This window comes from Haliaeetus leucocephalus, unplaced genomic scaffold (assembly GCF_000737465.1).
Source record: "Haliaeetus leucocephalus isolate CR32 unplaced genomic scaffold, Haliaeetus_leucocephalus-4.0 Scaffold153, whole genome shotgun sequence".
Taxonomy (NCBI): domain Eukaryota; kingdom Metazoa; phylum Chordata; class Aves; order Accipitriformes; family Accipitridae; genus Haliaeetus; species Haliaeetus leucocephalus.
The window spans coordinates 2,225,505-2,252,751 of record NW_010972589.1 but is presented as its reverse complement, the minus strand read 5'-3'; the positions used below and the strand labels follow the sequence as shown (position 1 = coordinate 2,252,751).

The 27,247-nt window shown below is 40.1% G+C and overlaps 1 protein-coding gene across 1 annotated transcript in view; it reads left to right on the top strand.

The window, feature by feature from the left end:
• Positions 1 to 27,247, top strand: part of TRAK1 (trafficking protein, kinesin binding 1) — a 41,654-nt gene that overhangs the window by 5,723 nt on the left and 8,684 nt on the right. Inside the window, exons 2-9 of the mRNA XM_010562066.1 lie at positions 11,046 to 11,122; positions 14,626 to 14,742; positions 20,871 to 20,971; positions 21,796 to 21,904; positions 23,515 to 23,593; positions 24,018 to 24,148; positions 24,659 to 24,733; positions 25,905 to 26,042. Of these exons, the coding sequence (XP_010560368.1) occupies positions 11,046 to 11,122; positions 14,626 to 14,742; positions 20,871 to 20,971; positions 21,796 to 21,904; positions 23,515 to 23,593; positions 24,018 to 24,148; positions 24,659 to 24,733; positions 25,905 to 26,042 (827 nt within the window). The remainder of the gene's footprint in view (positions 1 to 11,045; positions 11,123 to 14,625; positions 14,743 to 20,870; positions 20,972 to 21,795; positions 21,905 to 23,514; positions 23,594 to 24,017; positions 24,149 to 24,658; positions 24,734 to 25,904; positions 26,043 to 27,247) is intronic.

Below are 27,247 nucleotides of genomic sequence, written 5' to 3'. Positions count from 1 at the left end.
TATTGTTTGGTATCTGTTGGAAACCTGGCTCTTAATCTTTAGCAAGCAAACAGTCCTGCACTACTAAAAAGGGTTAAGGCAGAATAGCACTAAAAATGAGTTGATAGTGTGAGGGTGGGGTACACATTCCTTCTCCACCCCTTATGAATTTGCATCAGCATTTATCATATGCTGATATCAAAGTAGGCATTGCAACACTTCTCTTTCTCTCAGATTTTGGATGTCAGAGTCCTTCTGTGCAGCATGAGTTGACATGAGTCACAGTTCAGAAGTCAGCTTGTGGGAATATTCGTTTACTCTCTTTATGTTGTCACATATATTGGGCAGCAATATGCATGTTGTCAGTGTGTCACCCACTGTCCTGCTTTCCTTTATAAACTAGTTGGTTAGCTACAGTTGAACACTTGTCAGCAATATTAAAACCATAGTACGTCAACAGGGTTGGCAGGAGTGTATTTTTCTGTCCCCAAGCTTTAAAAGGTGCTGCTTGCATTCTTTTAAAATTATTCAGTGTTTTGGTTACTCTCTGAATTTCTATTCTCTAGCTATTACTGAGATGTGGTAAATTGATGCTGTATGGCAAGTAGGTACTTAAGACTCTTACTGTTTGACTTTTTAATTTATTTTTTTTTAAGAGTTTTGATTCACTGTTACAGGGGAGAAATGAAGACACAGAAAAGCTCTAAGGAATCAGAAACTAGAAGTAATCCCCATTACATTATTATTAAAATGACATATTTTAATGTTGTGGTATGGGGAGAAAGGGACAATATTATGTTTTTGCCAACTGAGTTCTTGAGGCTATTGCTGCTGCTGAATATTGCAGTAAACCTGGGCAGTTACAGGTCAAGTTGTTAAGTTTGAGTAGTAAGATCTTTCTTTATTCAGAAATGAGTGTTCCTTTCCTCAGCAAGCACTTACATGTATTTCATATCCTTTGGCTATTGTTTATATAAATGTCGTTACATTGTTTGTATATAATATCAAGAGTTTAAAACTTAAAACAGAATAATTCATCGTGATGGTATAAAATCAGTTTCTTCCCATCTCATACTACCTCATACGTTCACACCGCTTAGAGAAATCGTAACAAGAGAAATTGTTCCTACGGGACCCTAACTGTGATGTTCTGCTGGCTTGTAATGTTTACCTGTCTCCCTCCCCAGCAGTTAACGTCCCCTCAGAGGGTGATGAGCTGCCTTTGCCTTGCAGAGCCCCCACTTTGCCTGCAATTGCTTTGCCTTGTGATGCAGATAGGAACGCTTTCTGCAAGCAGCAAAGGGCGCCTATTTGCCGTTGAAAGCAAGGGAGGCAACTTGGCAAACTTTAAATATCTATAGCTGCAAAAAGTTAAATAAGAAAGTTAACCTGCCCTGTATGCGTAGTCAAGTTTAGCAAACACAGCCTGTTGCAAACCATGAGGTCTGAGCACAAGGAGTGTTGTTGTTGTTGAACAGTGAAGAGATACGTACGCCCTTGAAAATGCTCCAGGGTGCCATGTGTGGGCTTGAGGTGTTTTCTTTCCCGCAGCAGAAGGGATAGTAAAGATGACTGTGGAAAACATGGTACTTGACAGCTGATGTGGTAGGTCATTTAAATGCTTTGTACAAGCATAATCTTTTTTGTAAAAGCAATAAAAAAGCTCCCTTCCCCCCCAGCCTAATTCTTCACGCGGTGGTGTTCGTGCATGATGGATGCTGCGGTCGGACCGTACTGTACACTAGCCGCAGCTTTCAAGATCTCTGCTGGGTGGGATTGGCTTGTGCACGTGCACAGGCTTAGGCTGCTCACTGCTCCCGTGAAATGTGTTCCTCGCAGCGTTAGGCAGTTTGAGAGGAGGTTTAACTCCGTGGAGGTGCACACCCTTCACCAGGTGTGACGGACGATCGGAGCCTCGTCGGACTTCCCTGTTGCCGAGACGCTTGTGGGAAGCTACCACTTCGCTTGGCAGAGGGGCAGAGGAGGGAGAACCTTGCAGAGGTGAGGAGTGCCGAGGAGGGGGCTTTCAGCCCACCTACTTTGTCGGAAATATGCTAGTGGAGCTGTTGAGCAAAAACTGGCTACCCTCAGAGCTGGTATGAGGAACGACATAAATCTTCTAGTAATTATTAGACAGATGGTCTCTTCCCTCCTCCACCCCATCTGTATAACACAAAGCTGTTGCGCTAAGGACAAATACTCAGTCGCTCAGGAGCTCCCTGGCTGAGCATGTGAGTGGGGAAACATGGTATCCTGCTTTGTGGAGACCTTGCTTTGCTCTCCCCAAAAATACAGCCTGCAAGGGAATGACTTCCCATCTCCTGTGAGACTAAAGCATCATACCCTGTTGATCTGGGATAACTTTGGCAATGTCGGTAAATGAAGAGGAAAGCTTTGAATATGACTATGAAAAGGAAAATAAGAGAGAACACACATTTAACAGGCAGAGCCTCGATATCTTGGAAGAAGGTACTTCTTACCTTTTGGTTTTAAACTTTTATGGTACTAGCACATGGCAACATATAAGTGATTTGAGTGATATTTGTGGATATAAATCTACTAAATTTTACTTTTTTTTTTTTTTAATACGTAGCCAGTACATTCAGATGAAAGACTAAGAAAATACTCATATGAATAGCATGAATCTTAATTTATGTAAACTTCTTTAAAGAAGAAACACATGACCAACAGATGTAGGCTATGCAATACCTTTTTTTATAATGAAACTGGATTTGGGAAATTATCTTTCTTTGGAATTGTACTGCATTTTTTTTAGACATACATTGTATGTGTGTGTGTTACAAAACTCTGTGTTACAGAAGCAATCCAAGTTTTGGGTCTTGTGACTTAACCTTTCAACAAAACAAACAACCCCAAAACCTTGCCATACTTTGTGGAAATAATGGACACCTGGAGTATTGCAGGCAACTGGCCCATTAGGGTGGGAATGAGAATGTATGTGCGTTGAAAATCCTCCTGTGCACTTGCTGTATAGAGAGTGTACCCATTCAAGGGCTTCTTCCAGCCAGGCTGGCAATCTTTTTCAGGGCTTCAGGTACCAAAAGCTAGATGTGCCCTTTATGTTACTTCACGTGCTGTAGATTTTGATCTAAAATAGCAGTTTTATGGTAGAGAACTGGTACTTCCAAATATACCATCATAAAGCTGCTGTAAGGATGCTTTGAAAGATTGTTAGCACAGAGAATGTGACCTGCTGTGAATTTACACCCTTACTTGCCTCATGGGAAAGAGTTCCTGTGTCCGAAGCCTCAGTGGATGAAACATGCTCTTTGAATCCTGTTGCATAGGACTTTCCTGTAAAGACTTCCTCAGAATCAGATATTCCACCTGGATTTCAGTCATACGCAGTCAATAAACTATCTGTCTCTCCTGTTGGGGTCTCTGAAGGAAGCTGAGATAACTTGTGTGTCTGTGCAAAATAGAAAGGTGCTAGAGAGAATACTGGTAAAAGGAAACTTTAAAACTGGGGATTGGGGTGGGGAGGAAACTTATCAGGAGAGGCCAACTGACATTGGTTTATGTTTGATTCCTTTTTTTTTTTTTTTTTTTTTTTAAATGATTAAATGGTTGCTGAAACATACATCAAGCTGTTCTTACTCTTCCCGCTGACTTTACTTGTCATCCAGATCTAAGTACAGTCTGAAGCTGTTCTTGTTGATTTTGAGAGGGGAAAAAAAATGTTGACTTCCATCTGGGATAAATTTAGCCCTGTTTTTCTACAGTACTTTCCCCTCAAAAGCTCAGTATGTATTTGAAATGCCTTCTGTCCTCCACTGATATGTTCAGGTCATCTACACACTCAGTGTTGTAGTGATACAGAGGCACTTTAAATGATATGTGGTGTTTCTATGTATCTTTGCATGTGGGTGCACTTACAAGCGATAGTATTTCTCTTGGGGATGAGTCAATCTATTCTATAAGTAAAGCAGATGGAAATACCAGCATGTAGCCTTTTCATGCCGAACAAAAGGAACATTTTAGCCATATCTGGCTATAAATCTGGTATCAGAAAGGGAAAGTCTGAGAATATGCTTCACTTTAACCATTTATAGTTATTGAAAAGAAGGGGGTAAAAATTGTGTAATTAAGACTCCTTAACTGGCCTATTCCACGCGCAGAATGTGTACTCACTACTTGTCTATTATTTCCATGGTTGTTTTGTTGTAGTGAGGTTTTTCCCCGTCCCGACATTTAGAGCCTCTGACTGCCCACAGTCCTGTTTCTAGAGCCTCTGTCACAGAACTAGCATTAATGCTTGGCAGTGTTACAGAATCGGGTCTCTTGATGATTATGTGAAGCACCTTCATAAAGGTCTAGCCAGAACAGTCCTAGGGTCAGCGCGTTGCTTTGGAGTTGTAAATTTGCCTGACAGCAACATGTTTACTCTTCATTTGATAAGCTGGTCTTTGAGCTGACTGCAGTGAAACTTTGTGCAGGGATATCTGTTGATAGTGTCTACTCAGTTTTTGTTGATTAAAGAACCTGAGCTGTGAAAGAACAGCCTGTCGGTTTTATTTGGTTAGTGATTTGTTGTATCAGTTAAACCTGAAACTGGGCTGTATTTTGATCCTTGCTTTTGCAGGTGGGACAGGAAAAGACTATTACCTGTTTAGGACCTGTGATGGCAGCCAGTCATTGCTATTTAAATTTACTAATGTAACAGATTAAAAGTTCTCCTTATCTAAAGTACTGGATAAATGCAGGCTGAGAATCTAGCTCCAGTTTAATTAAAAAAAAAAAAAAAAAAAAGCCTTGTGATCACTGTTAAAATCTCAAGTTTAGGCACTCTCGGGGTCTGACTTCCAGAAAATGTAAAATACCTATTTTACCTTACAAAGACATTGACTAGAATGCCATACAGGGCTCTGGAATCTTTAAACACCTTGAAACACTAAAGAAAGAAGATGGAGACTAGTAATTCTTGAAAACTTTGGCACAGCCAATCCCTCCCAAAGAGGTGGAATAGGAAAAGATCACGTATGTAAGAAAGGGAGACAGCTGACAATGCGTGGCTTTTAACATAGGCTTGTAGCTTTATTTTAGGATTTTTGAAAGACTGACAGTCCAGATCCTGGTTTAAGCTTTACACCCATTTATTAGTTCCAAGGACTGCAGTCCAGACATTTCTTGACAAGAAACAGATGGAGGAGAATGTCAAGACAGTAATTCAATGTCTAATATTCAAAAATCTTGCAAGAAAAGTTTTAACAGAGGAGCTGTGCTAGGCTGTATCAGTATATGGTGTATGCATTAAGGGGATGGTGAGTTCTTTCCAGGCGCTTTTCCTTATCTCCTTAGTTTCACTTTGTGGCTGTATTTTCCAAGTTACCACATTTGATCTGTGTTTATGCTAATAAATAGTGTGATGTTCTTGTTGAAATTTCCTTTAACTTACTTCTTCGTTTACCCCAAGAAAACTCAATGCAGTTCATGCCCTGCTTAGAGGAAGTACTTTGAAAAGGCTACCTACCTGAGTGTTTCGGCATATGCTTTAGAAAAGAAATAACAGCAAAGTTTTTTCCCAAACCTGCAATTAAGTAATAACATAGGTTTGTATAAGTGGCTTTAATATTGGATTTACTAAGCTATTTGAATACTATATGAGAGAAATGGCAGTAAACAAACACCCTTCAAACCATAGCTCAAACGGCAAGATAAAATCTTATCTTCTAGAAGAATCAGTAACTGCCCCTTAATATTAAAAGATTAATTTGCAAACTACACCATTGAAATCACAGTAAGCTGCGCTGTAACATTTAAAAGGAAAAAAAAAAAATCTATTGTAATTGTCTGTTGAACTTAGGGTAGTTGTTTTTCACCGTGCTAATATGTACTTGCTGACTGAGCGTGTATCACTCACAACAGGATGTTCTTCCAGCCTCCTCCATGGAGCTCACCCACAGTGTGACTTGACAGTTGTGAAGCAGCTGGCAAGCTGTGACCGCTCTTTATCCCTCTGGCCAGGGTGACAGCCACCCGCTGAACTCCCTGTCTGCCTTCTGGAGGGACCGGCCCACTCCCCCACTAGAGGAGCGGTGGGGGAGGCAGGGGGAACTGCTGGCGCATTGTGTTAAAATTTGGACTTCTAGCCGGTCATGCCTCAGAAGCACATTTTTCGAGCTCTGGTGGCAGTAGTCTCTTCCAAATGTTAAGCAATTTAGATGAACGTGTTCTCTTAGGGACATCTGAAATATGACAGGCAACAGCAGACCTGAAGCCTCTGCCCCAGTTTAGCCAGGGCTGCCAAAAACTCCTCTTTAGTGGAGGAGCAGCTACCATGTTTATCTTTAAACGTGTAAAATCTTTCTAGTCTGAGTCAGTAACAGAGCTGACGGCACATTTTAGGTGTAGTTTTCCTGAGTTTATTGGAAAGGGAATATACATAATGTGGCACAGTTTCAGAATTCCTCATGTGCTTGGCTCAAGTCGACGTAGTGCTCACAGTAACCAGTGCCAGAGCATCACTTCTGGTGTCTCTAGAACTGAAGCTGTGATTTTTAGCAAGTGCTTTATCCTTGGAGTGCAAAAATAGCCTTTCAGAAATTAAACCAACATGAACTGAGGAGTCTGAGTCTGCCAGGGTCTATGACTGGCAATGTTTGCCAAGTGGTACCCGGCAGTAAGGCCAGTCAGTGTTACTGTCTGTGTTCTGTATGCCTCCGCATGCAACATTTAGGATGCGATGAGCTTGTGATCTTATTTTCAGTGTTGGGACAGAGCTCTGAGCAGAGGGAGACGGATGCTATTTGTGAGGCAGGGCTTCTCATGGCTGATCAAGGATATAGTAGGCCTTGTCATAGTTAAAGGCTTTGGGTAGGGAACTATTATGAAAAAAGCAATGTCCCCTGCTGCCACCTTGCCAATAAGAAGCATCAGTATTAAAATTGCCAGAGATCTGTGCTCCATGAACAGTATTCCCTTATCCTGATGTAGTTTCTGAGGAAATAAATTTTGGTAACAGGGAAATCCCCATGCACTAGGGCCTTCCCTGTTAGACTCTATAATTATACAGGTCAGTATCATTTGCCCAAAAAGTGAAACTTTACCGTAACATCTTATCCCCTTTCTGTTTCCCAGTAGTTGTTTCCCATATATGCGAAGCGGAGCAGTGGGAGCTGGGCTTTCCTCTTCAGCCATGGCTGCTGCTCTCCTTTAATTCTTTAGTTTGTCCCTGATTGATAGGTCTCAAAAATGAAAAAGGGGTCTGCCTCGAGGAGGGGTGCAGGGAGCAGGGGCTGAGGACACCTCTGACTGATGGCTCCTGTGCTTTTTATTTTTTTTCTTTCTTTTTTTTCTTCCACCTGAATCCCCTGTTTGGTGGGTGGTGGCTCATTGCAGCAGCTCCCAACAGTGGTATTCTTGCTCCCCTTCCCTTCCATGGCTGTTTCCTGTTCCTGGAAGCATACTTTTCCTCTAAGCAGCATGCTAGATGGCTGTGTGACCTTCCGGGAGCAATCCAGGAAGGTACATACCTTCCTCCTTTCTCCCTGAGCATCTTCAGCTTGGGAATCAGTGCTTTAGTCAGTGTGGAGCTCAGAGCCTGCAAGAAGCTTCCTGTCAGATGCTGCGTTAAATAGATGAAGAGAAAAAAATGCAGAGTACATCCTTTCAGCTGTACTCACATTGGGAAACAGCAATGTGGGTACCCATAAATTTGCAAGCTTTAAGACAGTATGAAGATGGTGCTAGGTACTTCAATGCAGAGGAAATACTTCATCTGTGTAGCATTTATCCATTTGTGTGTTTGGCTGTTAAAAAAACAGATAGTTTGAACTGCAAATATGTCCCTGGTAGCATGTATTATATGCTGTCATGAAAATAATGTGATGGAAGCTTTCTTGGCTGTTTCCTGTTTTGGTTCTGTGACATTAGTTTCAAAAGAGTTACCAAAACACATTTTCTAACTGTGTTTCTGGAATTCTGTGGTCCCTCCACTTGCTGTAGACTGTTTTTTTTAATTATTCTTTCTTTATTGTCTAACAACCTTCTCCATAAACTGAGAGGTGCAAAGTGTATTTGATTTGAATGTTTGCGTGCATCCATGCATTTAGACACTGTGCTCCCTATCACCCTCAAGCAAAAATACTACTGATTTGCAAGTGAGCAAAGAGAGGTCAGTAAATTGGCACTGTAGGTTTTGTATTACAGAGCATTGTCCTTCATTTGCTCTTGTTTTATCTTTACAGTAGTGTTACCAGGCTCTCATACTCATCAGAAACTCCAGCAGGCTAGAAACCTACTATGCAGAATCCATTAGAGATGTGGAGGGGGTTTTTTTTTGGGGGGGGGGCCCTCCATACTTCACTGATCAGAGCTCAAAATGATTATTAAAAAATAGTGTGTCTTACTGGTAGATTTTTTGAACACTAAGGAAATAAAAATCACTGCATTAGCGATTGGCCAAATGTTATCTTGTATCTGTGGAGGCTGAATAACTGCATACTGAGGTACTGTTTTGAGGTTTTTTTTAATGCTTCTTCTGAATTGCTTTTTCTCTCTTTGCTTTTCACCTTCTCATTTCTACAAGCCTTGGTTTCTGAGGGATGGAGAGCAACACCTCTCTGCAAGTTCACCCTCCTTCCAAAAGGAAAGCCTTCCTTGTAGTTAGTAGCTCTGTGCTTCTGCTGTATTGTATGTTGAGTGCCAATAGAAGGTAGTTGACTGCAGGAGGCGTTGTATTATATGCAGTCTACTGAAGTTTGCTTCCACTTGGACGTTGAAGAGGGTGCATAAGATACCATTCTGATTTTAAACCCTTCCACGTTGGCAGAGTAGTATATGAAGACCTCTGTTTTAACAATGACCAACAGAAGTTTGATGGAAATTGAGATATAAAAGCTACTGGTGACCAGGTCGCTACTGCTTTGCTAGTAATAGGTCTGTTGTGATAAGGGTGTGGTATTACCCTGCCGTGTTAAAGATTAAATGGCAAGTTCTGAAGGAATAGCTGAGCGAGCAGCCCCATGAATCAACCTTTATCACTCTCCCAGCTGAGTGGCTTTATTCTCTCTGTGGGAGCACCATCCTTTTGTCAGCTTGGATGTTAGGAAAGTTATACATTGACCTGAATTACGATGGTGTGAGGTTGCCATAGTTGTAATCAGTGGTGATTATTAGTGCTAGGTATGGAGTTAAATGAGTTTGCTAATGACAATCTCAAAAGTTATTTTATAGTAGTGAAGGAATGTTGTAACCAAGGGAATTATTTAATGTACAATTGTTTTGGAAAATAACCTGCTGGCATCAGGGTTTCTGATAAATGTGTTATGGCATGACTTATGAATTTACAATGTTTAAAAAAAATAGGGTTTATAGGAATGGTAACTTTTTTCCTTTTAATTTTGAATAGTCTTCTGGATATGACACCATCTGTCTCTATGTGAAGCTTTTATGCAAAGCTTCTATTTAACCCCTTTGTTTATTATAGCTGATGTTCTCTGCAAGTTCAATTTTTTTTTTCCTGTGGAATCCTGATTAGTCTGCTTTTGACTAGTATAGCTTGTAATTTACAGATGCACTATATTTTTGCTTGTGTAGTGGTATAGTTATTCTTTATATTGCTATGTAATGTTTGTCAAATTATTACTTTGAAATGTAAACTTTTTACTGTTACCACTTTCAGACTTAATTATTTAGAAAAGTGTCATTGTCTTTTGAATACTTTTGAATGGCATTCTTTGGAGTTCACTGGCACTACTGATGTCACCAAATATTGTAAATATTTTCAGGATTTGATCCTCAAAAATAGAATTTGAGAAATGGGAAAATAAACAAACAAATTGTACTTCTTGCCCTAGTTTAAGCAACTTCCTGATGTTTAGGTATGGTAAAAAATCCTCCAACATTTTGAAAGATACCCAAGTACTGTTGTATTTGATACATTATTGATGTGTTGTAGTGGTGGTCAACTATATATTTATGTATATGTAGATTGTATATTTATAAATTGGGTAGTGTTGTTTCCTTAATGTGACAAACTGTCTCCTGGTAATGTTACTGTACTCAATACACTTTTTTTTCCCCCCATTTAAATCTTATTAGGTCTTATCTGTCTCTCCCCGCCCCCAGCCTTCATATGCGCTAGAGCAACATTAGCTAATCTGTCAGACTGAGCTCTAACTGACATTGTCAAGGATAAATCCCCTGAATAACAATTTGTGCTACAGCAGCCTGATAACCCGTAGTCCGTATGATCAACTCAACTTAATTAACAGTCCCTTTTTCCCAGAATTACAGGGTTTGAGGAATAGGTGTAGCTGAAAATAAAAAGAATATAAGGGTAGAGCACAAAGCGCTGCTGTTTCCTCTGATTATTGATGGATTTTTCAAAAATTTGCATATTTCTGGATAAGTCAATGTAGCTTCTTAAAGGATCACCTATGGTGATAGACTAAACTTCCTCATACTTTATTCAGTCTAACAAAACTCCTGGTCCCGCCTTAGTGATTAATCATCTTATCCAGTCTAAGTAAATATTTTTAACGAGTGTACTGTGGCCACTATGGTGTGGTCTGGATATTATAAGAATGGTTTATTATTTTGTGTGCATTTTGTATTTACTTTACTGTCTCATACCAGAGAATCCAGTTCTTATCAACTTAATATGACACAAAGATACTGTGTTGAACAGTGTTACTAACAGTATTGGAGTTGCTTATTCATGGAGTAACTCTCTAGGTGACATGATAGAATCCTAATTAGGTATCTAAGAACATCTGTTTTCACTTCTTCCTTGTTTATTTTTTTCATAAACTCAAAAGATTCCTCTTCAGAGAAGAAAGTTTTAACATTTTAACTGTTTGTTCTGCCAATAACAAAAGAAAATACTCATTACAAAAGAGAAACACTTGTATTTTCAGTTTAACTTGAATCTTTCATTATTTTTGAGTTGGGGTTTTTTTTTTTTTAGCTTTTGATAAACTTACCCAAAAATTTACAGAAGTTGTTTTAAGATGAAAACTTATGCAAACCTAAACTCTTACAAGGATATTTTCCCCCTAATAGTATTGCCAATATGATTAATGTTTTATTTTATTTCCTTACAGTTTTATGTGCTGAAAGAGTGGGCCAGATGACTAAAACATACAATGACATAGATGCTGTTACACGTCTTCTTGAAGAGGCAAGTATTAGATCTCTTTAAGGACCCATACGCAGTATGAGAAAGTAGTACAGAAATTACGTGGTACCACTACTAAAGACTGTTGGTAGACCCTCCTTCAGTGAGGAGGAATAAGTGCTCTAAGTGTATGGACACTTTATCTTGTTGGTAAGGTAAATATTCTTTCTAAGTAAGGGTCATTTGGTTACCTCTGTTATATGGATTCATTACTTGTGCTTATTTTTCAGTTGAGGCCATTTAACTTGCTCTTGGACAAATATGTGCCATAATGAAGGAGGAAGGGGCAGGGGGGATCATCTTAAAATGACACATATTTTTACAGTACATGTAAAGCTAATAGCATCATTATTGATGGATTTATTCTCTTTTAAAATATTTTTTAAAAAGTTCACAAATAGTCTTGTATTCATAATTATTATTTCAGATAATGTCTTCCCAGAGAAGTGCATAGACACAAAATTAGAATATATCTAATACTCCATTTGTATCCAAACCTTTTCTTCCTTGCCTTACATTTTGTTGGTTTGGGTTAGTTGGTTGTTTTTTTAATACCATTGTTATGTAAATTGTTATTGCTGTAATCCTTGGCACTCAAGAAGTGTCAAAAAGCAACTCTCAAGCTACGATGCTTATGTTCAATAAATATAATGGTAAATTGTTTGACTGAAATTAGCAACTTTTCTACAGTAAACTTCAGCAGTGATTTTCCAAATAATGTTTATGAGGAATTCCTTTAGGTGAAAACTGTTAAATTGTATTAGTTCATGGCTGAGTGTAATTTAATCCTTCATATTTATTTTCTTGCTTATTGCAGTAGTAATGTCAAAAATGGGGTGTGTCTAGCCAAGATACATTGAGTGGTCCATTCTTCGTCTAATTCTGCTAGGAAACGAGCATGGGAATGCTGACATCTCCCACCTATGCTTGATATATCTGATCGCAGTGCAAAATCCTGCATTTTGTGCTTTGAGCTGAACTTGTTTAAACAACTGTCTGTGAAAAATCAGTTAAAACTGATGCTTTACATAAAAGACTTGTCCTGGAGTAATCCATTAACTTGTAGTAACAGTCTGTTACCTGTTTGTGTCTTGTTCCCTTCTTATTTGGCTGAGATTTACTTGCATTTGTTTCCATGGCTCCTTCTAGTAATAATGTAGCATTCTGCCAACCTGTTTCCTCCCCTGAGTCCATGTAGCCAAATGTCTATAGATGCGGAAATCACACTCATGGGAGCAATGCTAGAAGGACTTGCTGAACCACTGTTTTAAAGCTTCTGGTGTACTTCCCTTTCTGGATGATAGGCAAGGAAGAACAGGGAAGCATGTAATAGGTGAACCTTCAGTAAAACAAATACTTTCAGTGAGCTTTTTTGTTTTATTTGGCCATCATTTCTGATTGAATCACTCTGTTCTTAGTCAGACGTGCACTTACAGCTCCTTTCTCTGTTCTCCAAATGGTGGTTATCACAGGAGATTACATCAGTTTGCAGAATTTAAGGTTTAACCCCTTCTGCTACCTTCACACACACAAGCGAGAACCGCTCCCCCAAGCTACCCCTTGTCTGTCTGTCTTGTTGGCAAGCTTCAAATGATTGTGCTACAAAGTTGGCAGGGTGAAAGGTGCAGCATTTTGGGGGGAGATAAGAAAGAGAAGATCTCAAAACAACACATGTGCAGATATTTTGAAAATCTGTGCCAATTTCCCTGAAACTAAGCAAAAGGAGTGACACCAGGCCTGCCCGGGTGTGTGGTAAGAATAGGAGCAGATTCCTCTGTGAACCTGCTTTCTCATCCCTTTCTAATAATACTGTAAATGTGTCTGGCTTCAGTTTTTTGGTTGGTTGTTTTTTTTTTTTTTTTTTTAACACATTGCTGTAATAAATCAGTTCATTATCACTGTAAGAGGCCTGACCCCAAACTGAAATTTAGAGCTGAATTGCTAAAAATTGTGTAGGAAGTCTAGAGAGGTTAATTAAAGAGGCTGGAAATACACTTACATTCCTCAAATTTGAGGTTAGAAAGCTTGCTGCTAGACAGCTCTTCCTCTGTAGAGTCAAAGCTGCAGCAATATTTTTTTTTTCCACTTTGTATTTATGAAGTGAGCCAAATGACTGAACAATAAATTGGCTTAGGATGTAAACCAAAACGTTTTTTGGATAGCTTTGTGGGACCTATTGTTCTGAAAGATTGTACATAAGATTATATAAGATTTTATGGCCAGATAATGCTAGTAGCTTTCAATGCAAATATAAGCCTGACCTTCAGAAACCATTTGGAAAATGCTATTTGTAAATACAGCAGTGATCAATAATATCTCTTTTTATTTACTGTTTATTACATAACTTCTTTTTTTTTTCCACTACGAAAGCCTCTTCATTCAAATTCATTGACTTCAAATCCATGTGATGAGTAGCCATAAGTTTTGTGGGCTTTGACATTAATGTATACATGACATAAGGTAGCTTTTAGTCATCAAATCTGGATGGCTGTCAGGGGCAGTAAATAAGCCCCAAACTGTTTTCAGTGACAAGGAGAAAACTCTTCCTGAAATGGTGTTGAACTAAAGGCAAATGGGGAGTTAACCTTAGCACCATTTGCCCACTGTTTTAAAGATCTAGTAGTTGAAAATTATGAATAGGAATGCTTAAAGAATGGCACAAAGTTTTATGCGGTTTATCATCCTTTCCCAGGCAGATTACAATCCCACATCTCAGCTTTACAGAAGCTGAGACATGTATAGGTACGTGTCATCAACAGGGTAAGCTTCTAGTGTTTATCGGTACATGTGGTGAACTGACTAGATGGGTTATTTCCCATAAAGAAGGAAGGGGCCAAGTATGGGAAGAAGGAGCCAAGCATGGCATGAAAGTAACCACTTAATGTAGATTTGGGCATCTGCAGAAAGGAAAGGGCTAGGATTTGGTTTTGTATGAAAGCACTGATGGATGTATGTACACAAAGAGGATAGGACCTGAACTTTTCATTTTGGTGAATCGACTTTGGCTCCTGCACAGCTTACTGCCTCTTAATTCAAGGTGGAGCAAGTCGAAACTGAAGAATGCTATGAAATGCCTAAGTTATTTTGTATTTTTACTGTGCTTCCGAATTCTTTAAAATGTAACCTCTAAAGCTCTTGTGATTGCATTCTGCAAATGGTATAACAAGGTGATGGAATAGCTTCCCTCAGTAGTTTCTCAAAGCTGTAATAGAGAACCAGATCTGATTTCACCTACATTGTTTTACTGTAGATGTTGAAGCTGTGCTTTCATTTATGGTTCAATAACTCTGTATGGGTCAGTCTTTTTCTGAATAAAGTGGCTGTAACATAAGCAGGAATAGAAAAAGAAAATTGGCAAAAAAACAACCAAACAAACCCTCATAGAAGAAGAAAGTCTTTATTGTTTAAGTACTTGTTCCTTCCCTTTCATGACAATTTTAACCTCTCTCTGATCCTTTGGTGAACAAAAAATTTGAAATTAGCTTTCTTTTCTTAATGCTTCACAGAAAGAACGGGATTTAGAATTAGCTGCTCGGATTGGTCAGTCACTGTTAAAGAAGAATAAATCACTGACAGAAAGAAATGAGTTTCTGGAGGAGCAAGTAGAACACATCAGGGAAGAGGTAAGATTTTTCTGCCTCAGTGCTGTATCTGCAGTGATGGGGAGAATTGTCCTTCTAGCTTCACCTTGTCCATACTTGATTTTCTTGGGCATCCTGTCCATAGCAGGTTAATCTGTGGTGTGGCAGTTTGGTCAGCCACTTTTATAGCATGTACACTTTTAAAAATGTGATCGAAAAAGTAATTTGACCTGTTGGCTTAAATCAGGTGATTTGAGGGGCAAAAACCCCAAACCTTAAGCCATTGAATTTTGCTCTGCCTCACATTTAATTTTCATCCGAAACCAGCTGCTCTTTTCGTTTTGAGTCACTATACCCACTGTTTTCTTCTACCTGTTTTGTCCTTGTTCCCCTGCTTTGTGCGTAATTCCCCTGTTTTGATTATCTCACTAATCACCCTTTCCCTTCTCCTTCCTCCCTTTCTGTGCAGCTGCTCTTCTTGTTTCTCTCCTGAATCTTTCCCAGTCCTCACTTGTTTCTTCCCTGCAAACTGATGTTTAATTGCTTTTTCCCAAATGCTTTTCTATTCATAGAAATAGTTAAATTTTGGCTCTTAGAACATAGCATTTGAATGCTGGGAGTGCTTCACTTTGCTTCTCAAACTGTGTACGATATAGGTATCACATATAAGGTAAATCACTTTTTGTATTTATGGAGATTTCAGTAGTGCATGCTCACTGAAATCAGTGCATTCTGCCTTTTCCAAGCTGGGCCAACTTCATAGACTTGTGTTAAGCTTCCATGGTTCAGATGGTTCAGGATATATTTTAATGATTAGTAATTTTTATTCAACATGCTCTGTATGTATGAACTTGTCAATGTTAGGTAGCATTGGGTTATATTAGGAAGCAAAGGGTTATATAGGCTGAGACTTGCTAAGTTCTATATAGATTGCTAAGATCTTACAGCTGCTTGTGATTTTGCTGTATCTCTTTCCAGGGATCTGTGATAGAATCTGTTGAAGTGTGGGTCAGTAGCCTGCTGCAGTACATACATTGGTCTGAGCTTGACTGCAGTAATAATGTTTTAGACATTTGATGAGCACGTTTAGAATATAGTATGATGGTGCATGTGTTTCTTAATTCATAGACTCATAGAATGGTTTGGGTTGGAAGGGGCCTTTAAAGGTCATCCAGTCTAACCCTCCCTGCCATGAGCAGGGACATCTTCAACTAGATGAGGTTGCTCAGAGCCCTGTCCAACCTGACACTGAATGATTCCAGGGATGGGGCATCTACCACCTCTCTGGGCAGCCTGTGCCAGTGTTTCACCACCCTCATCGTAAAAAGTTTTTCCTTATATCTAGCCTGAACATACCCTCTTTTAGTTTAAAAAATTACCCTTTGTCCTATTGCTACAGGCCCTACTAAAAAGTCTGTCCCCATCTTTCTTATAAGCCTCCTTTAAGTACTGAAAGGCTGCAACAAGGTCTCCCCGGAGCCTTCTCTTCTCCAGGCTGAACAACCCCAACTCTCTCAGCCTGTCCTCATAGGGGAAGTGCTCCAGCCCTCTGATCATCTTCGTGGCCTTCCTCTGGACCTGCTCCAACAGGTCCATGTCTTTCCTGTGCTGAGGACCCCAGAGCTGGACGCAGTACTGCAGGTGGGGGCTCACCAGAGTGGAGTAGTGGAGGAGAATCACCTCCCTCAACCTGCTGGCCACGCTTCTTCTGATGCAGCCCAGGGTATGGTTGGCTTTCTGGGCTGTGAGTGCACACATTGGTGTGATGTATAAAACATAGCAGAAAACTTACCTTGTTTCAAGTAACACCTTATGTCTTCCAGATACCATTGAATTTTGAATCAAATATTTATACAGTTGCTATTTCTTACTGTATTCCTCTGAATGGGGAGCAGTGTGCTATAGGTACTGGCAGATTCTTGATAGGTATATCTTGGATGGAACCATACAGGAAGCTTTAAAAGTGCTCTTTATCTGTAACTATAAGTGTCACTAAACTCTGGCTTACTAACAGAGGTAGGAGCAAATGTTGTTTCTCCTATTCTGGGACAGCGACCTTGGTTTGTGGATCTCGTCCATATGTAGCTTTGAGCAAGAGAGAGAGAAATCTCACAGTTGTAGGGCAAGCAGGAGAGCAATGAACCACAGTGGATTAAAAACTTAAAAAATGGCTCATAATAAAACTGCTCAGGCATGTGAGGTGTTGAATTATATCTGAGATGGACTCATGAATAAAGCATAGGTGGAGGGATCCCAGATGTGCAATAAATGGTGGTGGAGTACACACATAGAAATAATATCCTTTGGTGTGGCCTATCCTTTTTGGCAAAGAAAACTAATTCTCTTCTGTCCCAGAGGAGTGCTGTTGCTTGCTGCCCAAGTCCCATCATGTGGCAGACCAATTTATTTGTGCATTGGTCAAGACAGCATTTACTAGGCATGTGCATACTGACTGGGCAGGGCAGTGCATTCATACCATACATCCAGAATGGAAGATTTGATTGAGGAAGGTGGAGGATAGGGATGAGCTGCCTCTGCCCAGGTCGGTTTTTATTTAGAGGGACTCAGGAGCAGCATTAGGAAAAGTGCCACCAGAAAAAAGCTTCTTACCAGGTGGCTTTGTGTTGAGCCATATGTTCTATCAACACCTGTCTTTCACACAGTCATTTTGACTCCTTCAGAAATTGATCCTTTTGAGGCAGAGCTCATCAGGCTTTAAAGTCATAAGGCTTTTGTATGTTGAAAATCTGTCTTTGGTAGGTTTCAGATTTTCCATTAATGGTGAATTTTGAATATTTGAGCAGAATGCTAACCAAGACAACTGTCTCTAAGGGTAAGAGATAAGAGAATTTATTTGGTACTTTTTAAGTTCTGTAAAAACACTCTAAAAATGGTTTGTCTGGGGGATTTGTGGTTTCTGTAATACATGGACAAGTTCTTTCTCGTGTGTGGTATAAAGTTAAGGTTTTATTGGTGTATGTGTCACTGTATGAATAATTTAGCTTTACATCTCTTTGACTTAACAAACTTGTCCTGGCAGAACCTTCTGGCCATTCCATTAAGTAGCTCAAGTTTTTTCTGTGTCCGTAACATGCCACATTCATAGGTACATGTCAAAGTAATATAGTCCTGTGCAAAATGCATTAGATTCTTGTCTTTTGAGTTTGTATTGTAAGGTGCTGTTTAGGTTTAGGAAGGGGCTGTGATTGTGTTCGATAAAAAACTGATGGAACTGAGACTTTTCCTGTAGTGCGCTAGAGAACAGAAGGTGAGTTCACTGAAGCAAGCACTATAGGGCGTGCACAGACACTTTAGTCTCAACTTACTGTTTCAGAATTATATACTAAAAGCATAAACATTATTGAGAAAACTTTCTTAATTGTAAATTGTTTTGGTTACAGAGATGGGTGTCTGCCTTTACAGCAGCAGAATTGTAGTTCCCAGGTACAGTGTGTCTACCTGCTGTTGTGTTACCATGTTCAGTAAGAATGCTGCAGCTCCAGTCTCAAGCTATGTCCCTTTTTGCTGGGATGGTGCTACCTACAATTTAATGTTGTCTCCTTTGAAATTAGAGCTCAATATCAAAGCAATGTAAATTGTCACAGTGTGAACTGTGTTTGGAATGGAGTAGGTCATTAGGTTTTAGCTTCTCCTAATCTTTCTGAATTTCCCAGTTTATGCTTCTTTTTCGTTTTCAGACTTCATCATGTGTTTGTGGAGCTAAAAAGGCAGCACTTCAAACACCGCGTCAGTCCTCAAATAACACACCTTAAACCTGTGGTAACATCTGAGTAATACAGCCCTCTAGTCCTGTTCTAAATCCAGGTCAGATATCAGAGTTTGTGTTTTGGTGATAGCTGGTTTTGAAATCCAGGTTTGATTTTGTTCTGTGTAAAGTGAGAGGAAAGGAAAAGCTGCATCATAATCTGGAATGGTAGCTTAAAAAAGGGAACATTGGTTTTGGTCTATTAGAGTAGAAGGTAATGTTGGAAAGATAGAAATGCTCTTTGGCTTGGTACTTGCAGGTGTGTTATTTACATAAAGTGTAACTGGGTGTCTTCATTTTAAGCGAATAATTCCAATCTGTTAAGCATTTAGCTGCTGTCAGTCAGGAGAACTATCAGCTGGACTCTTGAAATGGTTGTTTGTGATTTGGTAAGGATTGTTCCTCTGAGCTAAGTCCCATGTCTCTAAACTGTTGTGCTCTGTGTGAGCATCCTTTTATCTTCTACCTTGAATTATTTCTAAGATAGGTGCAGCTATTTCATGCCATAGTTCTGAAGCTGAGTGAAGCTTTCAGGGCAGTGGAGTGAATTAAAAGCCTGAACAGATGAAGGCTTGGGAACCAAGCATATGGTGACAGCTCATGGGCCTTGTCCCATGTGGGGCAAGGGCTCACAGCATTGAGGCACTCTTTTTTTCTTCTTCAACCCCCCCCCCCTCCCCGCCCCCACTCTGCCTCTGATCTGTGCAAGATGTTGGGAGGGGGCACAGCTGACCCGAACTGGCCAAAGTGATATTCTATACCTTATGTTGTTATGCTCAACAATAAAAGCTCAGGGCAAGGAGGAAGAAGCTGGAACATTCATGATTATGGCATTTGTTTTCACAAGTAACAATTATGTGTGCCGAGGCCCTGCTTTCCACAAGTGGCTGAACATCTGCCTGCTGACAGAAAATAGTGAATAAATTCCTTGTTTTGCTTTGCTTGCATGGGAAACTGCTTCACTTATTAAACCATCTTTATCTCAGCCCCTGAATTTTTCTTGCTTTTGTGCTTCTGATTCTCTCCCCCATCCTGTGGGGGCTGTGGGGCAGAGTACGTGCTCAGCTGGTGGACGTTTAGTTGCTGGCCGGGGTCAACACACCACAAAATGCTATCTTAAAGGGAGGTGTTGCTGAAAGTTACTGCAGTGAGTTTTTTTCACATTTCACAGCATGATTCAGGTTGGAAGGGATTTCTGGATGTCATCTTGTGCACACCCTCTTCTCAAGCAGGGCCACCTACAGCTGGTTGCCCAGGACCATGTCCAGACAGTGTTTGAATATCTCCAAGGATGGAGACTCCACAACCTTTCTGGGCAACCTCTGCCAGTGCTCCGTCACCCTCACAATGAAGGAGTTATACAATGTTCAGGAGGAACCTCCTGTGTTTCAGTTTGTGCCCATTGCTTCTGGTCCTGTTCCATTAAAAGGTCACCCTTTCTGGCTGTTCACCCTCCTTTGGAGAACCAAAATGCTTGGAAATGGCAGTAAAAATAGTATCCTCAGTCTTTGTAATTCATAGAGAAAAAAGTGTAGCAAAAGCTGGAGATGATCTAGTGCCCACCCACTGACAATATCTGAATCCTTTCTGCTTAAAGAGGCTAAGCTATAATATGCTGGAGGGAAGTAAATTGTTATTTTTGGCTCAGCTTTTTAGCTCTTCCTGAAATGGGAAAAGTGAACCTCCCAGAATTAATGCGTGGATTTTGTTTCATGGTTTTCTAAAATGTGGTTGGTTGGTTTTATCCCCCCCTCCCTCCCCCCCGCCTTGCATTTCAGAACCCATGTGTCAGGAGGACTTGGTGCCTTAGCACATCTGATTACACAGAATACCCTTAGGAAAGTAAATGACCTTGTTTGCTTAAGATTCTGCACAGTGTAAGTGCTTTATTGCATTCAGTCTGCTTTTTGTTTGATGAAAATGCATCTTAAATCTATTTTATTGATAGTCTCTGGGGGGGGTTGCCAGTAATAACAACAAATACAAATATGACTACAATACAAAAAGCAGAAATCTAACAAAGATGTGCTCTGCAATTTGTGCATTGGAAAGTGAAAACTGAGGGCCAAGTCTTGCAGTACAAGTGGAAGGAAACAGATCTGTCTGATCAGTTATGCTATTTATAGCTATGCAAGGCAAATAAAAATTAATCTCTTGCCACTGGGGTCTTAAATTGCAGTTGTGAAGTGGGGTAAGTGCTACTGTGTAATTGGGCTTTTAACCCTTTTGTTGGAGAAGAGCAATATAAATTAACCAAGATTAAGTTTGTGGAGTTCATAATTACAGGGTACGTTAACCACCCAGTTTTGACATTTTGTTCCTTTAGGAGCCCCCTTTAGTGAGTTTACTTAAGAACGTGCCTAGAAAATCAACTTACTGATCTGCAAGCTCTTTCTTTGTGCAGGTTTCTCAGTTGCGGCATGAGCTCTCCATGAAAGATGAGCTGCTCCAGTTCTATACCAGCGCTGCTGAAGAAAGTGAGCCGGAGTCTGTCTGTTCCACCCCGTAAGTTAATTGATCTACAACGTTGAGCCTTCATCTGGTACTAAGCGTGGGTAGTTTGGATAATTTAATAGCTTTGAAAAGTAGTAAAATGGTCCTTGTATCGGCTGGAACTATAAATGGGACTCTGAACTTGGTGCATGGCACCAGCTGGAAGAATTTGCACTGGACCAGCTGGCTATCCGGGTGGCAACAAGAGCCAGGAGGGGACAGTACATAGGGAGACTGCTGACGCAGTGCTCTGACTTTCAGAGGAACTAGGTCACTGTGGTGGCTAGGCAGACGTAGGTCCCACTTACAGTACCTTACTACACCACATACCTTTGCATGCTGAACTAGAACATGCTACCTGTGTGACCTTTGTGCTGGAAGAACATGAAGGCACTATGGAAAAATTCCAAGCAGAGGAAAGGAAATAAAGCATGGCTTAGAGTGTGGGTTCCAGGCAATTATTTGGCTGAACAGCTTCACAGGCTCTGAGGGGCTGTCTGCCCTTGCTTGCGAAGTTATTGCTGCATTCTGGTGAAGTATGTGCAGCATTCATCAGGAAGCTGTTGGGTTGCTCCCTGTAGTAAGGTGGTTTCCTTTCTCATAGCCTTGGCTGAATAACTTTTCCATAGGAAATGTGTGGAATAATAAATAAATTTTTAAAATGTTCTTTCAAAAATCACTGCAAATACATGGCTGCTCAAACATACTGGCATGAACAAGCCACATGTATTTCATGTGGCTCTGGCTGATTTTGAGACTTCTGCTCAGTCTGTTCTTCTGTGAGATTGGCCATACTACAAGTAAAAATGAGTTAAAATTGTTGTTTCCGTTACAAGGCTGAAGAGGAATGAATCTTCCTCCTCTGTCCAGAACTACTTTCATTTGGATTCTCTTCAAAAGAAACTCAAGGACCTTGAAGAGGAGAATGTTGTGCTTAGATCTGAGGTGAAATTGCTCCCTTTGTGTTTTGCTTAATACAGTTGTTCATTTAAATGCCAGAACACAGGTACTGAGAAGCATGTATTAAAAGTTGAGAGAGTCTAATTAAGAGTATATAGTTCTAGATGGGACACAAATGTCTTTGTAGTTGTTTAATCGCCATCCTTTATCCTTCTAAATGAAGGAAAGGCTGAAACATGGAAGCCACATGCAAAGCAGTTTCCTGGCCAAAAGAATGTGCAGGAGCATGGGCAGGTTTTGGAGTCCAGCACTGCACTTTGAAACAGGCCTTAAAGGGCTGGCCTGGTAGATATGGGTGACTTTAGCTGCACATCTAAAGTTTGTAGGCTGGCAAGGTCTCTCTGGTACAAATTAAGTGTCTGTCAAAATAAAAATTGCTAGCCTAAATTCACGTCAAGTATCTTCAATTTGTGTCTGAAGTCAGGCTGTTAATACTTTAAGTTGAACATGGTTTTCTTGCCTTTTATTTCTGATAATATTCCATTTGTTTCACAGACAACACAGTTTTTAAAAGTTTATTTACTCTTCCCTGTCTGTCAGAAATAACACTTCATAATTCAATATCCAATGCAACTTTTAAACTTTGGGAGCATATTACCATTTTGCAAACTTGTAGCAGAGTATAGCAGAAGAAATACTCCTGAGCTAAGGATGAATGTATGAAAACAGAGTATCATTACCATTTTCTATTGCAAATGCAGGGCCCGTTGCAAATAGGTAGTGTAACATCTTTGGACAAGACATCATGTAATAGAATGTGCTGTACTCTTTATGGAGAAGGCACGCAAGGAAGATGAGCAATAGGTGGTTTGAGAATAATGAAGGTAGGGTTAGAACTGAGACCACCACTGCCTCGGAGCTGATAGGAGAACCCCACGTAGTACTGGCTTCCCTTCCAGGGAGGCGCAGTCTGCGCCAGCGAGGCACAGCATGGAGCCAAATCTGAAACCTCTGAGCTAGGCAGTTCTCTACAGATGCAGCCTGTGGGTGTCTGTGCGTGCCCCCAGCATTGGGAATAGGTTACAGACCCACCCAGATGGTGCCAGACAGAACCAGCTGGGCGTAGCCACACTCCTCTTGGCACTCCTAGGATCGGAGTGGAAAAGACAAAGCAGGGAAGGAGGTGGCACTAAAGTTTTGTGGGCGATATATGGTTACAGTGCCAGAACTTTTCAAATACTAGCTGAATGTTTTTTAAATGCTTGAATCTTTAATTCAGTTATTTAAACCAAGCGCTTAATTAGTTTGTGGTGATACCTAGCTTTGTTCAGGTGACCAGATCAAGCTCTGCATACTAGTCTTTTGTATGTTCAGGGCTTTTTTTTTTGTTGTTATTTTTAGTGCAAAATACGCAGGTGACATCTAGTGGGTCTATGGTGATACTGATGCAAGTTTCTCCATGCAGTAATGGCTCTGCTGAATATTCACCTGGCCCCTTTTTCCAGAACATGAGGGAGGGCAGGCAAAAACTGTAGTTTCTCACAGTCTTCCTGGATTAGAAAAGCTCATCTTTCTGAAGCAGATGGAAATGCAGCAACAGACTGGCAAAGAACAAAGGTGCTAATGTGCATATTTGGTGTGGATTTCTTCAATAGGCCTGTCAGCTGAAGACTGAAACAATTACTTACGAAGAGAAAGAACAACAGCTTGTCAATGACTGTGTAAAAGAGCTAAGTATGTCCCTATTTCTTTTCACTTCTCATTCGAGATTGTTCAGGCAAAAAAAAAAGAAAAAGAAAACTGAATCAGATCAGTCAGTCATTTCTTTTTGTGCTACTTATTTTCCTTATATAAATGGTTGCAAGGTGAAAACTTCTGGCTGAAATTTCATAGCAGAAATTTTGACTGTAAGCTAAATCTTTCTCAGTTGCAAAATAGCTTTGCATTGAAAATGTTAGTGTAAAGGGAAAGCACGATCCCCTTTGCAGCGTGAGTACTTTGTGTCTTTCTGGTTTTGTGTCCTGTTGTTTTTCAAAAGTACCTTGCTGTGTATTGGGGCAGGATTTTGCTGAATCAAGTGATGTTCCAAAAGAACACCTTTCTGCTTACTGTTCTGCTTTTGGGTTTGTGATGTTAACTGTAATTGCTTATCTTAAAGGGGATGCAAACATACAGATTGCCAATATCTCCGAAGAGTTAGCAAAGAAAACTGAAGATGCTGCCCGGCAGCAAGAAGAAATCACCCATCTTCTCTCTCAGATAGTGGATCTGCAGAAAAAGGCAAAAGCTGTAAGGAATCCAGTTGCAAGACTACTGTTGTGATTTGCCACTATTGTAGCTGGAGGATAAGTTACAATCCTCTGTACGCTCGAGCCTAAAGGAAATTTTCCACCCTCCTTATCTGGGTGACATTGTTTGATGTTTAATATCTAGCATACTTGACTAGAAAACATCAAAAGAAGCATATATAATATATAAAATACAATAGTTAAATTTATTTTAAATATTAGATGTTAAATTTTGCACTAAATTTAATTACTTTGGTAAGACAAGAATGTCAGTGCAAGTATTTGAGTGGGCACCTGCTCATTGATTTTAGGGTTTTGGAGGTTCATTTAGCAGGACACAGACTGATGTTGAATGTTCTTGTGTTAACATTTTAACATGTGTGGGCTAGTATTGCTGCAGAGAGGGTCTTGAGAAAAATCAGGATTTTCCTACTTACCTGTAGCATAGGATACAATCACCATCACAGGACAAAACATCACAGTATTTCTAACATTTTTTGGCATATTTTAGTGTGCAGTTGAAAATGAGGAGCTTGTCCAGCATTTGGGAGCAGCTAAAGATGCCCAGAGACAGCTCACAGCAGAGGTGAGTACATTACTTAGTATTACAATAATTTAGTAGTAAGGCAATGGCTGTTCACTTTACCACGAGAGTTTTAGTCTAAGTTGGATCAGAACTATTAAATAATTTTGCCTGTGTATATGGAATGAAGGAACATTTATGTTCCTGGTAGGGTTCAAAACCTTTCCCTTCCTGTTCTCTCCTCCTTCAACTGGCATACGTTTTTAAAAACTGAGGCTTATGGGCTATATAGGAAGCCCTTTAGAGGTTGACTTCTGTAGGCTGGTAGTGTAAGCCTGTTTTGAATAGTGAGATAACATAGAAGAGCTCATTTGTCCTGTATTTGTTCAGTGAATAAACCGAAGGCAGTCTAGGATTGCTGGCTGTCTTCTGGGTGCTACAGTCACATGAACAAAATGGACAAAATAGAATGAATGAAGCTTGATCCCCTGAGGATGTGTCTTGTACTTGGACTACTTGGTCTTGAAGGTGGGAATGCTTGTAGAAGCTTTTCTTGCTGATGGACCTTTTGTACCTGTGGTGCTCCACAAAGATTCAGCTCATGCTTCTTCATCCCTTTCTTAGGAAAGACATTAACAGGAATGTGGTATTTCAGACTTCTGCCCCTTTACCAAACTTGGTTGCAGTGGCTGATGAACTCCAACTGTGAGGGTACACAGACATCTGCAGACAGAGTGATTGCATAAGATACATTTCCTGAGAAAGTCAAGCTAAAAATAAGGCATGGTCTTAGGCTGTTGGAGGTTATATGTATATGTACGTAAGTAAGTCTTGGTTTAAAATTTCCTAAGGCCCTTGGAACACTGTGAAATGTCTTGTCCTTTTCCCATGCTGTTTGCCACTGTGGTCATCATGGCACTGATTAGGCACTATACCTGATGAGACTAAAGGTACTTTTAGCTCTGTATCTTCTCCTTGACAGTGGTTTCATGTAGATATGTAGGGTAGGAAATGGAGCAAGCAGTTCCTTCCCACATCGTGCCCCCCCCCCCCCCCCTTACTAATCCATGTTATTAATAATTTTCAATGATATTCACTCGTTGGAGTTTTGTTCCTTTGAAGTGGAATATTATTCCCTACACCATTATCCTTTACCAGTGTTAAAAGAATTTGCAGGCTTTTTGTGATGATAGTGCAGCCCATAAGGTCTTGGATTGCTTTCTATATGTTACAGTTGCGAGAGCTGGAAGACAAATATGCAGAGTGCATGGAAATGCTTCATGAGGCGCAAGAAGAGCTGAAAAACCTAAGGAACAAGACCATGCCAAATGCCATATCACGTCGGTACCACTCTCTCGGTCTCTTCCCTATGGTAAGCAGATTTAAGAAAAAACCTGAACACACCAGAAAACAACGAATCAAAGGAAACGTATTTGTATCTGACTTCCAGCTTCAGGGATAGGATGCTAGGCCAGACATGAGCATGGGTGAAATGTGTATTTATACAGTGTTAAAGGATACCTGAGGGATCAACTTTGCATACCTGGTTCTGAAACAGCGGTGCTGTGCAGTTACTTGGTTTTGCTGCAGTATTATATACACCCTGCAGCTGGCTGTGCTTATGCTGTGAATCATGGGTAGCATTAACAGGTTGTTACACAGTTCTATACATCTTTGTTATGCATCTCCTGTACTGTGGTGGCTGATTTTCAGTTGGAGCTTCCTGTTTTTCTTCAAACTAATAACATAACTAATGTTTTTCTGACATGGCATCCTTCTAGGCACTCGTGATATACATTCTAGTTCAGTACTTGAATAAGTTACACATATTTGCTTGGTTTAGGGCCACTGAAAATTCAGTGGATCGTTAAAAGAATATTTGTTGCTAACATGTATTATGGCAACATCAGTTATGGCAGTGTCACTAGTGTTATCAACTTCGTTTACCTGGTTTCATTTGATTATGATATTTGTACATTTAAAGCGTGGGGCATATGCAGTACCCTCAGCCAAATGAGCAAAAAAGAGTGGATAAGAATGTCTAGGTAAGTCCAGTGCCTGGCTCTGCTTGCTTATGTATTCGTAGAATAATTCCATTACTTCTGAGAGCAATGATATCAGTGAAGTTTCTTTTGAGTTACATTAATGTAATCAAGCAGCAGAGTCTGGCCCTCCTTGTCTTTAGCCATGTCTCATCCTAACTGCTGAGGAAGAACATAGATATTTGTGCTCACAGAAAGTAAATTGTCAACAAAGGTTTAACTTGCCTTTTTGTGTTCCCTTCTGAGACTGAACATAGGCCAATTTAAAGTGCAGAGATTTAATAATACAAGTTGTACTTGCACAAATACAGTTGAAAGCTGTGAAAAGTGTGCTTGTGCTGAGATAGGTTTATGTGTTTTGTATAAAAATGATTTTCAAATGTTGAATCATGGGACCAAAGATCATTTAGATTTGTGAATGTTTGATACTTAGACCTGCACTTAACTGCATTTAGACAGTAAAACTTACAGACCAGCACTGGAAAATAGATAGCCTGTCACCTTTAACCCTTTGGGGGAAGTATATAATGCTTTA